General features: G+C 41.3%; 1 protein-coding gene across 1 annotated transcript in view; it reads left to right on the forward strand.

The window, feature by feature from the left end:
* Positions 1-18,792, forward strand: part of dnah2 (dynein, axonemal, heavy chain 2) — a 163,408-nt gene that overhangs the window by 123,891 nt on the left and 20,725 nt on the right. The window contains exons 52-67 of the mRNA XM_016454789.1: positions 550-738; positions 1,161-1,246; positions 1,325-1,455; positions 1,543-1,692; positions 2,654-2,821; positions 3,435-3,595; positions 3,694-3,833; positions 6,158-6,290; positions 8,897-9,036; positions 9,206-9,416; positions 16,258-16,374; positions 16,507-16,648; positions 16,939-17,108; positions 17,356-17,472; positions 17,591-17,755; positions 17,869-17,994. Of these exons, the coding sequence (XP_016310275.1) occupies positions 550-738; positions 1,161-1,246; positions 1,325-1,455; positions 1,543-1,692; positions 2,654-2,821; positions 3,435-3,595; positions 3,694-3,833; positions 6,158-6,290; positions 8,897-9,036; positions 9,206-9,416; positions 16,258-16,374; positions 16,507-16,648; positions 16,939-17,108; positions 17,356-17,472; positions 17,591-17,755; positions 17,869-17,994 (2,346 nt within the window). The remainder of the gene's footprint in view (positions 1-549; positions 739-1,160; positions 1,247-1,324; positions 1,456-1,542; positions 1,693-2,653; positions 2,822-3,434; positions 3,596-3,693; positions 3,834-6,157; positions 6,291-8,896; positions 9,037-9,205; positions 9,417-16,257; positions 16,375-16,506; positions 16,649-16,938; positions 17,109-17,355; positions 17,473-17,590; positions 17,756-17,868; positions 17,995-18,792) is intronic.

Here is an 18,792-nt window from a genome sequence, read left to right on the forward strand (position 1 = left end):
TTTTGATATATATATATATATATATATAAATAAATATATAAAAGGGATACTGTTTTACTTGAAGCAGTATATTCACCCCAAAATGAAAAACCTGTCATCATTTACTAACCCGTATATAGTTCTTTCTTTCTTCTGTAGAAAACAAAAGGGATGAGATGCATGAGGGATGAGAGGATGGATGATTGTGACTGTCAAGCTCCAAAAAGCACATAAAAGCACTGCATCATAAAAGCACCATAAAAGGGGTCCAAATATCTTGTGCTATATTCCAAGTCTTGTGAAGTCATATGATAGCTGTGTGCAAAGAACAGACTAAAATTTGAGTCATTCGCTGAAAATCTTGCCCGCCACCCATTTGAACCTGCTGCAGTGATATATGCAGTAATGTCTAAACCTCATAAGCGAAGCACTCTCTTTTCTCAGATGGTGGATTAATATGTTTCTGTGCATCAAATTCACCAATCACTTTTCCTTGTTTGTCTTATCTGCTCTATTTATCTCCTGTTTTATCCGCCCCTGTAATTCCCTCTCCTCTTCTATTCTCTCCAGGAGTCTCAGATAAAGCGTATCTATGGCACCATGATCAGTCAGAAGCTGCAGGAGTTTGAGGAGGAGGTGAAGCCCATCGGGGGGGTTCTGACTCAGGCCACCCTGGAGCTCTACCACGCCATTACCGCCCGCTTCTTACCCACGCCCGCAAAAATACATTATCTCTTCAACCTCAGAGACATCTCCAAGGTACTTAACATCATGTGTCATGTGTGATTGTCTCTCATCTGGAAAAGGAGCAAAATGTGGTTTAGGTACACCCAGTCTGAGCGTAATATCACTTCAATTCAGACCGATTGATTCCAGAAAGATGAAACAAAACACATCAGTCCACTTTGCCACTTCAAGACCGCATGCCTAAGATTCAGATGGGTTTGAGGAAAAGAGTGACTGACCGAAAAAGACTGTCTCTTACATTTAATCAAAGACACGTACATGGTCGTACAAAATAACACCTTTTCAGAACACACTTTGAAAGCACCTGAGACTGCAAGGACACTTAGATTTTTTTTTTTTGTCTGATCAAGCTCAAAAGAAATACACTATTTTTTATACCTAACAATAAATTAGACTGAAGGCTTTGTCCATGTGCAATATGTCCTCCAATGCAGGTGTTCCAGGGTTTATTGCGAGCACACAAAGACTTCCATGACACCAAACAGAGCATCACCCGCCTCTGGATTCATGAGTGCTTCAGGTACAAACAGGCACAGATCTGCACATACAGATACTTGTGTTAGAGGAAGAAACCAGTAAAGTTTTGTGTATGTTTCAGGGTCTTCTCTGATCGACTGGTGGATCATGCAGACATGGAGACTTTTGTGGGACTTCTGTCAGAAAAACTGGCTTCTTATTTCGATGTCCCCTACCACACAATTTGCCCCAACAAACAGCCTCCTCTGTTTGGTACACACACATACACACACACTGCTAATTTGTGTCACTGGCCACTCCTAGCCCTAATTACAGTTTGTATGTGTGTTTTTATTGTAGGTGACTTCCTGAGGGAGCCACATGTGTATGAGGACCTGTTGGACTTTAAAGCTCTTAAGGTTCATATGGAGAACGAGCTAGAGGATTATAACCTCACGCCTGGTGTGGTGCCTATGAGTCTGGTACTCTTTAGAGATGCTATAGAACATGGTAAGAGCACAGTCAGAGAGAATGGAGTAGTTTAGCATAGTGGTTAAAGATCTAGGCCAAAATGTTGCAAGTGTGAGCCCACAATGGGAACTCCATGAACTATCACCATTGTGCATTTGAGCGAAGTTGCTTCTGGGTGACTATATCAAGGTGCCATTGAATTATGATATCATATAAAAAACAAATTCCACTAGTTCTGTTCTTTTGGAGCCATCGGTATTCATGGTACAGTTATATTACAGCTCTCATCATTTGCTTACATGCATATGGCAATACCCATGATTCAGTGCGCACTCTCGAGTCCCATAATTCAGTGACCAATCTCCTCAGTTCTCATACAGTGCTCGCACAAATATAACTTTCTTCAAAATCACATGCACTTCAGCCCTCAGATCCCCCACAAGCATGAATAATTACCCTTTTCATTCCCACAAAGAAGAACGCAATCACATTACAAACCCCTCAGCAGGGAGAATAATTAGGCGGCCGGTTCCCCAGCCTATATGTCTCTCACTTGCATGCAGGCATTTACTGTCAAAGGTGCATATAAGAATGGTTTATATGAATCCTGTCATGCACACGCCGCACTGTGATATTAAAGTGATCTCACATTCAGCTCGGTGAATGCGTCTCGCACGTCACAAACACTCAGTTCAATGACATGCCGCTGCGCATAGCTGATTGATTACGAAATTAGCAAGCATAACGTGTATGTTTATATGCCTATGTGTTCATAACTAATTATGGTTTTGTGCCAATTAGTTTCCTTTGTGATCGGTTGTTTGTTTGGCCTCCTGCAGCAATGATGTGTGCCTGTGTATTTGTATGCATTGACATTTTAATGTGTTATCCTTTGTGTTTGTAAATGTTGCATTGACCAAATGACACACATGATTCATGCAAGTAAATGAACTTTTATGATTCTTATGATGGAAACAGCACCCTCTTTCTGCCCCCTCAGTAACACGTTTGGTACGTGTGATCAGTCAGCTCCGGGGGAACATGTTGTTGGTCGGTATCGGTGGCTCAGGCAGACAGAGTTTAACCAGACTTGCCGCCTACATCTGTAAGTTTATGGTCTTCCAGGTGGAGGTCACCAAACAGTACCGCAAACAAGAGTTCAGAGAGGGTGAGTTCTGAACGCAATTTATAACTTACATTTACTCATGTGGCAGTTGATTTTATCCAAAGCGACTCACAGTACATTGAAGGTGTACATATTATCATGATGTGTCACTGTCATTCCTGGGAGTCGAACCGTGACATTGGCATTGCAAGCACCAACAACAGATAACAAGCCTCTCAAAACATCTCATGAGCTACTTCATGTAGTTCATGTCTTCTCTCAGTCCAGCTACTTGACCAAGGCAAAGTTAATTAAGTAGCCTGGTTGGGACGCCAGTAAACCAGCATCTAAAGCCATTTTCCCAGTAGTTTAAAGGGTTATATTAACATTCAGGCATGTTAAATTGTATTTCAAGACCAAGTAATGTAAGGCAGTTGGCTGAGTTATATTTTCAATTTCAGATCTCAAATATAAAGCTCTTTTGATATATACCAAAGGCTTTGATATTTTGTCCTGTGGCCTGTTGTAGTAAATGTTTCCAAATGCTGAGGAATAACGCCTCCTGCCCTAGCGCTCAGGACCAAAGGATCTATTCTGTTATGCACATTGCAGCCTTCACAACACAGTTTAATACGGCCTCAATGGAATATTTGACATATTTCTTCTCCCCATACAGATATTAAAAAGCTCTATCGGCTGACAGGAGTGGAAAACAAGCCCACTGTGTTCCTGTTTAATGACACACAGATCGTGGACGAGTCCTTTCTTGAAGACATTAACAACATTCTGAGCTCAGGGGAGGTGCCCAATCTCTATAAAGCAGACGAGCTCGATGAGGTGTGTGTGTTTGTATACATTTTTAATGCATGTGACTGTTAGGGTTAGTCTTCTAAGTGACAATGAGAGCAGATTTTTAACATGTTTTGTTTGTGTAGATTCACAATGCTCTGTCAGACTCAGCCAGGAAGGACAATATCCTGGAGACATCAGACGCCATGTTTAACTACCTGATAGAGCGCGTCAGAAACAACCTGCACATTGTGCTGTGCATGAGCCCTGTAGGAGATCCATTCAGGTGCAATTTTGTTTTAGCGTGTTTTATTTGCATGACAAAAAACTGCATTGATATTGCTAAGCATTTGCAGCAAAGCCTCATACAATAAGAAATGGAGCAAACAACAGTGCAAATGGAATAAAAAATTTATATCACTTATAAATTGAAAACATTTTCAATTAAATTATACTGGGTTGTGAATTTTCTGTATGATCCACAAGAGTTGCATAAATCCAATGTAATAAATTGCTGCGTAATTTTACTGTAAAATCAAATTATTATTATTATTATTATTAATAAAAATAATACTTTATTTTACAGTATAATTGTATTATTGCAATAGTAATTTTTATCTTTATTGATTTCATTTGTATAATTTAAATAATACAATTATTGTTATTAATGTTAATAATAAATTCTACTACTATTTTATTTTACAGTACAGTTGTATTATTTCAATAGTAATTCATTTCTTTATTGATTCAATTTTATAATTTAAATAATAATACAATTATTATTATTATTATTTTGTATTATTATTTATGTGTAGTAATACTGAATTAATTTAACAATTTTATTTATTAGGCATGTGATCAGCTACTGTTTTTCAATATGATATTCAATATGATTGCAATAATAGTAATAATAATAAATAATATTAACAGTAAGAAAAACAGTAGCTGAGCACATGCCTAATTATTAAAATAAATGAAATATGTAAAACATAACATAAGCATAAATGTAGCAAATAATACATTTAAAAGTATCAATAAAGATTAATTTAAGAACTTGTAATGAGCAATGTGGCAATTAGTATTAATAATGAACATAAAGGAGTAGGGCTGGGTTTTGACAAATTTCATGATTCGATTCGATTCTCATTCACAAGCTTTCGATTCGATTACCGATTCAATATCAATCATTTTTTATATATATCAGGTACAGTACTTGGCAAATTTTCTCAAGGAAAAAAAATCTCTCAACGAATGCTGTAATTCATTTGGTACTACATTACTATAATATTGAAGGTTAAAATTGACTGATTTGTAAGCTATGGCATATAACTGTTAAAATGACACAATGAAGTTTAAAATAATAAAGTTACAATTACATAATAATATTTCTACTTCAATTCGTTTTTTTAAATATAAAAATTTAAATGGTGGCTTTTCCACGACATTCTAATTTATTGAGATGCACCTGTACTGTGCTAATTACTGTACATACTATGGATATCACATGTAAAGGCATGATTGTAACCCGCCACCACTTCAGCATTCAGTCTCCACAAAATCCCATGTGCGTGGATTCAATAGCTGACTGTAATACAGCACACATGCATGTCTACTGCTTATAATCTAATGTGCTCAAATAGTGAGTCAGCCTTGATTACCATGCTAACATTGAGATCCATCCTGTGGCTTCTTATGGCTTAAGATCTCTCTCTGTAGGCTTGATTCACAGTGAACGGCAATATACGGTTTAACCGAACAGACTCGCGCACAGTATAGCTGCTTATGAATCAACCGATGACTCAGTGTGCGAGTTCAAAGTGGATGCGAGATACAACTGTGTGAAATTAGAGGAAACGATGGGAGTAAACCTCTCTGCCACTGTCATTTCACACACATCAGGAAGACAAAGTTCTGTCCTCCATCTACAGTCTCTTTACCGTGTGCTGTCGTAAACTCACAAGTGTCTTCATAAACTGTGTAGTAAATCTGGCTTCGCCTATCTCTCTTTCTGTTTACTTTTCCATCTTTAGCTTGCTGTGTCTCAGTCCATTTCAGCTTCAGGGGCTTTATTGGCATGACGAACAACAGTGCATTTGTATTGCCAAAGCAGTAGCTGCTTAGCTGCAGTCCATAGTTATAGTGTGCCAAATCAATAATGATAAAATATGACAATGAAAATAACAAGGAAGGGCTATAATACAGGTAAATATTAGGTTAAATGAGAGACGGCGATAAGTAGACGCAGTACATTGCTCACTGGCCCCCAGACTCACTGGCAAAATCATTCTTGCTTTGTAATTATGCCACACTTGCAGCACTATAGAACCATGCATGGGAAATGTTCTTGTTAATCACTCATTTGCATCTGCCGTCACATGAAGGAGGCGGTTGTGCGTAATGTGACCCGTAGGGCCTTGACTCATTAAATATGACAGCCCGAATCATCTAAGCACTCACTGTGATTGGTCTAGCAGTGGGCTGACTTTAATAAGCATGATTGGACCGGTGGGTGATATTAGTGTTTGTGACAAATCAATGCAAACCATCTTGAACTGTCTATATAATAGAGGGTTAATGGGTATGTTTGCTTGTGTGTGTGTATTTGTTAAGGAACCGTATTCGACAGTACCCAGCCCTTGTGAACTGCACAACGATAGACTGGTTCTCTGAATGGCCACGTGATGCTCTATTGGAAGTGGCTGAAAGATTTTTGGATGGACTCTCTTTAGGGAGCGAGGATGAGGTGAGACACATCAAAAGAAATATGATCCATTGATTGATTTACAAATGCTGTCAATGTATTACACACAAATACACAAAGGTATATTATGGGTTAAATAAGTTAAACTCAACCCTATTAAATGATTTTTGACATGTACTGTATATCAGTTTGATAAACAATTAAAAAAGAAATAAATAAAAAACAGATGTACTTACAATAAAAGTCCAAGGTTAAGTGTACAACAGTTGCCCCCCCCGCAGGCTTCCATTGAAAGTACATTACTTTCAATTATTTTTTGTTTGTTTTTAAAGGTGCATTTAGTTGCTTTTTGTTTGTTGTGCTGTCCGTCATCTTGGACTTATACCCGTAGTGGTGTGAATGTAGATTTTAATGCAAATTTTTCAGTTAGCAAGGCCATTGTTGAAATGTGCAAATCATTGTCAGACTACATTATTTTAGTTTTCCACAAAACACTGAGCGGTTTTCAACACGGAACTGTTTTCAACATTGATAATAATAAGAAATGTTTCTTGAGAACCAAATCAGCATATTAGAATGATTTCTGAAGGATCATGTGACACTGAAGACTGGAGTAATTCAGCTTTTCCATTACAGGTATAAAATACATTTTAAAATATATTAAAATAGAAAACAGTTATTTTAAATTGTAATAATATTTCAATCTGTTCACTCTGAGCAGAATCCATATTTTAACGTTTCTGTTCCTGTGTTCCTCTGTATTACTACCATTCCGAAACCGGTTCGAGAAGAAGAAATACCGGTTAATAACTTTATTTTTTTTAAACAATTTTCTTTGCCTATAATAGGCTAATAATAATAATAAAGTACAACGTTTTCGTTACTCAAAAAGAAAAAGAGAAAATAATCTGGTATCTTAACCCGCTGCACTTAGTCACATCCAAGACAGCATCATCTTTTCTAGATTTTGGCCAAATGTAGGCTACTAAACAAAATAAAAAATCTATTAACACTTTAAAGACATTAAAGTATTTTTTAAGATTAAAAATGTTTGCTGCATTGTTTAAAAAAAAAAAATGCTACTTGATTAAGATTACGTTTTGAGAGTAAAAAAAAACATAACCTAGGCTAGGCTCACGTTGCATTTTATTATTCCATTCAGAAATAATGTAGGCTAAAATGCCGGTAAAGCAAAATGTTTACAAACATTATAAACACAGTTATTAGTTTCTCTCCACAACAAATCCTCTAACGTTAAGGCTATGCGTTTAGGCTATAAAAATGTCAATCCAAAAACTATTTATTAATTAATTTTCAATTCATTAATTTAAGGTGAAACCGATGCCTACCTCTCTCATTCGGCACAAATCCAAATGTTTACATATTCGCAACGTATCTGGATGCAAAAATATTATTTATTATAGGCTAGGTTTTGTACTTCACTCGCATCAACGTAAAGCATCATCCTTCACATCGACTATATCAGCACAGTGAGGCGGTGGTCACGCTGAACGCAACATATTGTACAACGGAGCAGTGTAACTTTTAATACGTTTCTTTAATTTATTTACGTTTCTGTATTTTATTTTGATAATGAACAGGCTGCAATGTCGCAAAAATATGTTGTGTCTGTGTGTGTGTGAGGTGCTGGCGCGATATGGTCATACAAGCAAGACGTCATTCAAAACTTTTGCAAAATAAACTGTAAAATAAATAAAACTGTAAAGCTTTTGTAAAATAAAGAAAACTACTTTCTGCTGTCTAGTTTTCCTTTCCGAAAACTTTGGATCACGTCAATGAACCAAAACTCAGCACATTTTTTTCTTTAGTTTTGTTAATCTGTCAATGATTAAGTTAAATATATTTAGTGTATATGCCTATATGTTCCTTTTATGCAAGCCTATCATTTTATTCTGTTTTCTCCGTTCACAGAAGCGCTGCAGGTGCATGTGATCTGTTGAATCCATCTTACACTATCCTCGGATAAACTAACGCCAGTGCATTGCCATTGCAACCTACTTATGAGTTCACAGCTGAGCGCGGGCATTTCACTCGTTGGATGCGTCAGCATCACATTTGCAGACCATACTACTTGAATTCCTGATTGGTTGGCAGCAAATCTCAAATATTAAATGGAACGATAAAATAACGTTATTAACCGGTTAATGGCCATTTCAAATTTTCGATTCTGTTCGGAACTATAAAATTTGATTTAGTTTCTGTTTCTGGTTCTGTTCCTGTCAAAATTTCGTTCGTTTCTGGTTTTTGCTTTTGTTCCTTGAACCGGTTCAGAGCCCTGTTTTTGAGGTACTTCATCTCTTAGTAGCTGTTATTGAATCATAGTTTAATTGAATCTCAAGTGTCGAGATTTATCAGGAGTCTTTGACTCTCTCATCCTTCATCTCTTTGTGGATTTTTTGTTTCCTTTGAGAGAGATGTCATACAAACCGTGTTTCTTTTTGCTCACTTTGATTTGAGGTTCTCCATTGAGACTCTCTGTTGTTTAGAGGGAGTTCAAGCCTAGTTTTGTTTTAGTCTGTTTTAGGATTAGTTTGGGTTTATCATGCAGTACTTCTGTTGTGACCTTGTGCAAGGTTTGTTTAAAACGGAGGCTTCCACATCTTGTCGTTTCTCTGGTGGTTTCACAGATCCAGACTAATGTTGCCAGTATCTTTGTGACCATGCACCAGTCTGTGGCCCAGTTCTCTCACAGGATGAAAGTAGAAGTAAAGAGACACAATTACGTCACACCCACCAACTACCTGGAGCTGGTTTCTGGATACAAGAAGTAGGAATCAAACACACTTTTATCTTTCCTGTTGTTCGTTCGTTTTTTTTATTTTTTAGCTGCCATGAAGATTTAAAAGACGTTGTAGTTTCCTGTTTCCATTTTACTGTTGTCTGTTAATGGTAACTCTAAATAAAACAGAGTATTCTGAAACTCTCTCTTTTGTCAGGTTGCTGTATGAGAAGCGTGGCGAGCTCGGAGAGCAAGTGTCTAAGTTGAGGAATGGCTTGTTTAAAATCGACGACACACGCAGTAAGGTGGAGGCCATGTCTGTAGAGTTGGAAGAGGCCAAGAAGAAAGTGGCTGAGTTCCAGAAACAGTGTGAGGAATATCTGGTTGTCATTGTGCAGCAGAAGAGAGAGGCAGATGAACAGCAGAAGGTGCGTGTGTCTGTCTAATGTTGAGGCCCTTTATTAGGGCTGAAAGGTATGACCAAACTCTTATATTATGGTATGAATAATTACAACTTAAAGGGTTAGTTCACCCAAAAATGAAAATTAGCTTGCACCTTAAAGCACCTAGGATGCTTCGAGGGTGAGTAAAACACAGTCTAATTTTCATTTTTGGGTGAACTAACCCTTTAACACAGGAACATTAAACGTTATACATTGTGATAGTCATTTTTGTGGAAAACCAACCTTGAAATGTTTTAAATATTGCACATCATATATTAATAGGGGATTTCGTAGTAAAAGAGACTTAATCTTTTTTTTTAAGTAAGATTTTCAAACAGTTTAACTTTGTAACATTAGATTTAAACACAAAAGACTTTTAATGTATTATACAGTAATATATAATAGAATGTATATATTTATAGTGCTTTCTATTTATTGTAAATCATAAATGTGTAAATATACTGCATTATAAACGGTACTGGTTGACACATTTTTGCCATTGGCTGATATCTTTAGGTTACTCACGTAACCCCGGTTCTCTGATAACATGAGTGAGGTATCTCACTATGGGAATCGCCTCAGGCGTGACCAATCCTGGAAGCACCAATTACACCACGTCTGTCAGTTGACAGACCAATCATGACTGTGATGCGGGAGTCCCGCCTCCCTATTTATATCACTGCATAACGGTCCCTACCTCATTCTCCGCATATCTCTTCCCCGTGCAGCTGCAAGTAGGGAAGTGTGGTGAGATACCTCACTCATGTTATCAGAGAACTGGGATTACGTGAGTAACCTAAAGTTCTCTTTCAAACCTTCCTTCTTGTATCTCACTATGGGAAATAGACAACTCCCGTTCTGCAGATATGCTGTCCGAAGCAGGTATGTCAACCAACTCAGTGATGTGTGATAATATAAAAACACAAGCCCACCACTATTCACCGAATAGAACGGAGACATGTGAAACATAAAAACATCCTCTGTATGAGTGTTTTTTTTTTTTACCCACTTAAGACGGAATGAGCCAACGACGGCTCTGTAACATCCAGCCTATAAAATCTGACAAAAGTGTGGCGATGCCCAGCTCGCCGCCGCACAAATGTCTTGAATTGAAACGACCTTAAACACGGCCCACGAGGTGGCCAAGCCTCGGGTACTATGAGCCCTCAGCCCCTCTGGAGGACTGAGACCCATGCTATTATAACCCAATATAATAGCTTCCACTACCCAGTGGGACAGGCGCTGACGAGAAATAGGTTTACCCTTATGAGAATCAGCCCATGAAACAAATAACTGATTACTCTGCCGCAGTGCTTTCGTTCTGTTTACATAGCAACGCAACGCACGGACAGGGCACAAACAATGAAGCCACTCTTCTTCTGGTGACGAAAAGGGCGGCGGATGAAAAGCCAATAAATCCACTTGATTATAGGCTAGAGCTGACTCGCTCACTTTAGGCACGGACGCTGGATTAGTTTTGAGAGACTCGCGAGTAATCCATAGTGAACTGCATACAGGAGTTATGAACTGACAAAGCATGAAGTTCACTAACCCGCTTTGCAGATGAAAGAGCTAGTAATAATGCGGTCTTTAGCGAAAGGAGCTTCAGATCGCTGCTGTCTATAGGTTCAAAAGGTGTACCAGATCCCACGGTGGAATCAGTGGTTTTGACACCCTGTTCAAACGCCGCGCACCCTTCATAAACCTGCATACAAGCAGGTGTCGACCCATAGTTTTATTGTCAATCTCCACATGACACGCAGAAATCGCCGCGAGATACACCATAACGGTAGAAAAAGCTCTGCCTTTATCCAAAAGTTCTTGCAGAAAACATAACACATCTGCGACGGAACAGAGAAACGGAACAATGTGCTTATGCGTGCACCATTGCTCGAAAACATTCCATTTCCTATCGTAAACAGAGCGCGTCGAGGCAGCCCTCGCATTTTGAATTGTCTCGATCACCCTCGGTGGCATCCCAGTAGTATTTAATTTCAACCTCTCACGGGCCAAGCCCAAAGAGCAACTTTGTCCGGGCGGGGTGAAAAATCTCCCCGCGCGCTTGTGAGAGGAGGTCTCTGCGCAGCGGGAGAGGCCAGGGCTGATCGCATAGGAGTTGCATTATCTCTGTCAGCCGCAATTTCCCCGGCCAGTTCGGGGCAATAATATGACTGAGTGACCGCACTCCCTTACACTTCTTAGAGTTGGTACGATCAGACTTAGCGGAGGAAAAGTGTAAAGCAGTACTTTTGGCCACGGGTGCGCTAGGGCATCCACACCCATAGGCGCATCGTCTCTCGCCAGCAAGAAGAACAGAGGGCAGTGAGTGTTTTCGTGCAATGTGATGAGATATACGGCAGCATGGCCGAATCTCTTCCACAACTGGCCCACTACCTGAGGGAGGAGTGTCCACTCTCCGTACCGAGGATTCCCCCTGGACAGGAGATCCGCCCCCGCATTCATTATTCTCGGGACGTGCGTCGCCCGTAATGAATGAAAGTGTTTCCCGCCCCACACAATCAGTTTCTATGCCAGACTGTGAAGCTGAGGAGAGCTTGTGCCTCCTTGACGATTTATATATGCCACCGTGGTCGTGTTGTCTGATGTGATCAAAATGTGGTGGTTCTGCAGAAACTGCACAAAATGTTTCAAAGCTAGAAACACTGTTAATAGTTATAGGTAATTTGTGCATGCTCTGCAGTGATATGGGCCATTTCCCTTTCGCTATTCTGCCCTCGCACACTGCACCACAACCTGAAAGCGACGCATCCGTCATTACTACCTTCCTCATGGAAACTGCACCCAGCGGAATCCCTGATTCGAGGAACGAGCAGTTTCTCCAATAACGGAGAGCACACATGCAAAGTGGTGACACCATCACTCTGCGGTTGAGGTGGCATTTTGGACATAAGTGTTGTGCTGCTGTCCAATTCTGAAACTCTCTCATTCGCAACAGTCCCGAAGGAATAACCGAGACTGTCGAGGCCATCAGCCCCAGAAGGTGTAAACACAGTCTGAATGGGACTTTTTTCCATTTTTGAAAAAGGGATAGACAGCTGAAAATTGACCTGATGCGCTCCTCTGACAGAAATGCTTGATACCAATCTGAGTTCAGTCTGAGTCCTAGATAGACTATCTCCTGTGTGGGCATCAGGCAGCTTTTTGTCTCATTTATCTTGAAACCTAAGCTCTTCAAATGAGACACAAGCATCTTCGTGTCTGTCTCCACTTGCTGGCGTGATGGAGTGCAGAGGAGTAGATCGTCCAAATAAGCTGACACTCTGAGATTCGCTGTTCTCAGCGGTGATAGAGCCGCTTCTATACATTTGCAAAATGTTCTTGGAGCTAATGAGAGCCCGAATGGGACAGTCATAAACTTGTAGGCTGTGCCCTGATAGGCAAACCTGAGGAATTTCCTGTGTGCCGGGTAGATGTCTATGGAAATATGCGTCTTCCAGATTGACTGAGGTAAACCAGTCTTTCTTGGGAATAAAATGTGACAGCGCTTTGAATGTGGGCATTTTGAACTTGTATTTTCTGAGGTGTTCGTTGAGGTTCTGTAAATCCAGAATGGGACGGAGACCTCCCCCTCTCTTGGGAATTACAAAGTACCGGAAGTAAATGCCGTGCTGGCTGTCCTCCGGCAGCACAGCTCGAATTGCTCTTTTCCTTATTAAAGAGGCTATTTCTTCCTCTAAAACTTGAGCTGACTCCCCTTCTGCGGCTGCCATCAACACACTGTCGAACACTGGTGGTTTTGTGTGTGTTTTTATTTTCAAACAACGCTGTGCCCTCGGTCCACTGCCTGGATGCACAGGGAATTTGTTTATTTTCACACCACACATATTCTCTTGTGAACTGTCTTTGTGGGGCACTGGTGCCAACTCCACCCCTGAACTGGTCAAAAGAGAACTTTTTGACATTTCCTTGAACGGTTCCCGAGTCCAACGCCTTCTCTTGGCGGGAGGGGGAGAAAATAACCACTCGTTTTGAGGGAGGATAACAACAGATACTCCAAGAGTGCTGTTGCTCGTCCCCTCGTCCAGAACATGAGGACGGGTTAGGTTGCTTGACGTTTCTTCCCTCCCTGAGGGTTTGCGGGTCTGTGTTCAGCCGCAGCTGCTGCAAAGGAAGGTTTTCCCCTTGGTTGTGCTGGCTTAGGTTGTACCTCAGTCTGCTGAGGCTGAGGAGGTTTGGGACTCCTGAAAGCCGACTGACCACTTCTGAGAGGGGCATCAAAACAAGGCCGTGCTAATGGAGAAGCCTTAGGAATGGGTTTTCGGGGGAGGCAAGCTTGGAAAGCCTCACCCTCCTGCTTCCTCAGATCACACCGCTGGCACATAGCAGTGACTGATGCTCCGAAAAGGGCTTTGGGCTCAACCGGGGTATCCAGGAAATCAACATTCTCTCTGTCAGATAGTCCTGAAAGTCCCAGCCAGAGAGCTCGCTCGCCAACCACTGCCAAGCCCATGCTGCGGCCGCAACTCTGGACTGCACCCCTGGAGGTTCTCAGGTTGAGATCTGCAATAACGCAGATCTCTTCAAAGAGAGCTGGGTTTGGTGACACAGCATCCATTTGTCTCCCCATCTCCTCCATTAGCTCTGCTTGATAAGCAGTGAAGAGAGAGGTAGCATTCAGAGCCCTCACTGCCAGAGCAGAGGAACGATAGATCTTCTGAAAAACTGAGGCTGTTAAGCGCTCAGTACATCCTGGCAGTGAAGCTGAGGCAGAAGAAAAAGCTGCTCTGCAATTAGGGTTAAGATGATGTGCATGATGTACAGCTCAACAGGAGGGGGATTTGACATCCCTAGCTCCTCCATGTTGTGCACATCCAGTCTGGAAACCCCCTTTACAGGAACCCTGTGTGAAAAGGGTTTGTCCCAAAAACGCTTCATCTCTGAAATGCTTGCGGGGGACTGCAGGAATAACTGTTTTAACAGCCGGGGTACGCGACGGCAGTCGCTTGCCGTCATATAGGTCTCTCTCCGTTCCCTGGCCCGCCTGCTGCAACGGCCATTCAGTAGAAATTTTCGCCGCGGCCCTCCTGCACATTTCGAGCAGGTCGAGCTCCACTTGAGCCGAGGACGGGGACCCTTAGCTTAATGCGCTTCCCGGACGGGAGGGCATCGGTGGTAGGATCGCGTCATCATCATCATCCTCCTCTCCATCCTCCTCCCAACAGACGAGCGATCGCTTCGTCATCATCCTTCTCCTCCTCTCTTCCCTCTGACAAGATCGGGAAAAGAGGAGGAAGCTTGGGGGAGACTTCATCCATAAACTCGCCCCAGCTGCATGATACAGGCAGCTGTTTGGTCGACGTGGTCGACGGAGAAAGGGAGGGGTCTCCTTTATTAGCGGCCACCACCCGCACTCTTCTCTCCAGAACCCTTGACGGGAGAAGGGAACAGTGTGGACAGCACTCGGGGTTCGCGAGTGCTGCTTGAGTGTGTCTCACCCCCAGGCATACAATACATACTGTAGGGGATGAGAATCCCTGCCTGAAATACTTATATTTTAAGGCGAGTTCACACCAAAAACAAAAACTAATGGTAACTACAGTATATTACCATCAGCACCAGTGGTTTATTCAAAGCACTTTAAAGTCACCATGAAATCCAAAATGACAATTCTTATTGTATTTCTTTTATTTTTTTATGCATTTCAGTGTTTATTATAAATTATTTATCCATGCACATTAACTTCCCCACCACAACAATGTCTTGTCTCAGATAACGTGTGCATTGGCGCAATGACTGGCCAATAAATTCCTGTCATCTGTCACTTGCATGAGATCACAGTAATTAGAAAACAACCATCCAATTAATTCCGAATAGGCAAAATCAAGTCCCACCATGTTTTTTTGTTTTTTTTCATTCGAAAAGCTGTTTCTCTTAGATATAATAAACTCGCCCCAGCTGCATGATACAGGCAGCTGTTTGGTCGACGTGGTCGACGGAGAAAGGGAGGGGTCTCCTTTATTAGCGGCCACCACCCGCACTCTTCTCTCCAGAACCCTTGACGGGAGAAGGGAACAGTGTGGACAGCACTCGGGGTTCGCGAGTGCAGCTTGAGTGTGTCTCACCCCCAGGCATACAATACATACTGTAGGGGATGAGAATCCCTGCCTGAAATACTTGCTCCGCATGCACAAGGACATGAGGCATCTTTCCCTGTCGTGGCCCCACTTGCAGAACTAATAGTCGTGCCCATTCTTTTATCAAGCGCTAAGCTCACCACAACGTGTCGCTTAGAAAATAGACAGACCAGAGAATTCGTCGTAACACGTTAATTCGTTCGTTTGTCTCTTAACAATAGTTTCCACCTTGATAGTGAAAAACACCCGCTCTCAGAAAAAAACGTGTTCGGTGACGTACTTTGATGGCTCGTCTAAGAACAGTTAAGCAGCTAATCCTGAAAGGGGCAACCGAGAATTTAGCTTCCAAAAGATCTTCACTGGGAAGAGAACGAGAATGAGGTAGGGACCGTTATGTAGTGATATATATAGGGAGGCAGGACTCCGTCGTGTTGTGATTGGTCTGTCAACTGACAGACGTGGTGTAATTGGTGCTTCCAGGATTGGTCACGCCTGAGGTGATTCCCATAGTGAGATACCGAAGGAATGTTTGAAAGAGAAATATCGTCATACTGCTCAGCAATCCTCTTTTTTTGTTATTGCATACTGATGTTTGTGTTTGGTAAAATGATCTGTGTCTGTGTGTATTTGTGTGTTGTTGTTTTTCTTTGTATGTGTTAGGTAGTGTGCGTTCTTGGAATATTTATAACCTTCTAAGATTGGTGTGTTTTTTAATGTGTGTCTTTGTGTAGGCGGTGGGTGCTCACAGTGAGAAAATAGAAGCAGAAGAAATCAAGTGTAAGGCCATGGCTGAGAATGCTCAGAGAGACCTAGATGAAGCACTTCCTGCTCTAGAGGAAGCCATGAAGGTCATTCTGCATTCATGCGACTATTACTTTCAATACGACATAATACAGCTGCAGTGCCAACTGAATATGTGATACATAATGTTTTCATCAGCACATGAAAAAACTGTGGTAATCTTGTTGGACTGTCTTCAGGCTCTGGAGTCGCTGAATAAGAAAGATATGACGGAGATCAAGTCTTATGGCAGACCTCCAGCTCTTGTGGAAACCGTCATGCAGGCAGTTATGATCCTCAGAGGATGTGATCCAACTTGGGCGGAGGCCAAGAGACAACTGGGTACGAGAAAGAGAAAGTTCCAGATCTTTATTAAATCACTCCATCACACTGATGTCACACATGGATTCAGGCACTGGCTCAGTCATGAAATCCATACCAGACTACTGTATAACCAAAATCACATGAGCCAAACAGAGAAAGGGGAGGGTTGGGTGATTCATTAGCATGCCAGGATATATTTAAAAAGGTCAGCACAATGCGGTAGAAAGCACATAACCACAGAACAGATTGCAGAAAAAAAAAATGAAATATGTGCTTGCCTGAGGCTGAATTCAAGCCATTTGTTTTAGGAGAGGGCAACTTCATTAAGCAGTTGGTGAATTTTGATAAGGACAACATCTCCGACCGCGTGCTGAAGACCATTGGACAGTACTGCACGCAGCCCGACTTCCAGCCTGAGATCATCGGACGGGTCTCACTGGCTGCAAAGTCCCTCTGCATGTGGGTCAGGGCCATGGAGGTACAACAATCATGAACAATTACAACGGTTACGACACCAGAATGGTGTTATGCTGCCCTTTTTATATAAAAAATAGCTGTTTCTCTTAGATATAAGCCACAATAGGGAAGGAAAGACTTTAAGAATAGTTAAAGTTTAAGAATTTCTTTTAGATATTGTTAAAGTTATCATTATTGGTGTAAAGGGGTCTTGACACTAAAACTTTTTTTTTTTTATGTTCTCATACCTTTCTGTGTGTATATATCAGGTATATGGCCGTATCTTCAGGGTGGTTGAGCCAAAGAGAGCCAGGCTGCATGGAGCAATGACTCAGCTGGCTGAGAAACAGGCCTCACTGGCTGAGGCCCAGGGCAAACTTAGAGAGGTCAGCATGTGTCAGTCTGTCCTGCACTATATTTGTGCATGCATGTGGGCATGACTTTATGTTAATACTATTTGAGTTATATAGTGCTAAAAACATGTTTGTGTATGTGTGTCTATAGGTAGGAGAGAAACTGGATCAGCTGAAGCGGCAATATGATGAAAAGCTGGCCCAGAAAGAGGAGCTACGGAGGAAATCTGAGGACATGGAGCTCAAACTGGACCGGGCCGGCAAGCTGGTGTCTGGACTGGCAGGAGAGAGAGTTCGCTGGGAGGAGACAGTGGCTGTACGCACAAACACACACATAGTCACCCTCCAGTCACCTTGATGTTTTATATGTGGATGTGAAAATGCAGCCAGGGGTCTCTGATGTGATTGTGAGTGTGTGTGATGGCTCAGGGTCTGGAGAAGAACATGTCCTGTCTGGTGGGAGACTGCCTGCTGGCTGCTGCTTTCCTGTCCTACATGGGCCCTTTCCTGTCCAACTACAGAGATGAGCTGGTCACAAATATCTGGATGAAACAGGTATCTGTCTACCTGTCTGTTATTCTCTATCATTTTATTTTTTTGTTGTTTTTGATGGTCTTTTTTTCTTATCTGTCTGTCCCTCTTTCTGTCATTGTATCGTTCTGGCAATCTTTCTGTCTGCGTTTTTCTTTGTCATTCTATCTATCTATGTATCTGTCCGTCTGTCTGTCTGTCCGTCTGTCTGTCTGTCTGTCTGTCTGTCTGTCTGTCCGTCCGTCCGTCCGTCCGTCCGTCCGTCCTTCCTTCATTGTCTTTCTGTCTATTGGCCTGTCTGCCATTTTTTCTGTCATTCGTTCATTCCATTGTTGTAGGTGTCAATCTGTTTGTCTGCCTGTCTTTCTGTGACTATTGTTTTTTATGTTACTCTGTCTGTTGTTTCGACTGTCATTTTCTTTGTCTGTCTGTCTTGCCTTAGCTCATCTTTAGCACCCAGTATAAACTTAGTGCTAATTAATTTTATTGATATAGATAGATAGATAGATAGATAGATAGATAGATAGATTTCATAAATTTAAAAGAAAAAATAGGGTCACTCTTAAAAAAAGTTTGAAAACCACTGATCTAGATAATTTGCTGTAACTTAATTCATAGCTTAGATAGATAGATAGATAGATAGATAGATAGATAGATTTCATAAATTTAAAAGAAAAAATAGGGTCACTCTTAAAAAAAGTTTGAAAACCACTGATCTAGATAATTTGCTGTAACTTAATTCATAGCTTTGCATTGAAAACTGGTTCAGTATTGCATAGTATTGCACACTTCACAGGTTAGAATATTATGACATTATGCAGG

Source organism: Sinocyclocheilus anshuiensis, unplaced genomic scaffold, assembly GCF_001515605.1.
Source record: "Sinocyclocheilus anshuiensis isolate Anshui unplaced genomic scaffold, SAMN03320099.WGS_v1.1 scaffold99, whole genome shotgun sequence".
Classification (NCBI taxonomy): domain Eukaryota; kingdom Metazoa; phylum Chordata; class Actinopteri; order Cypriniformes; family Cyprinidae; genus Sinocyclocheilus; species Sinocyclocheilus anshuiensis.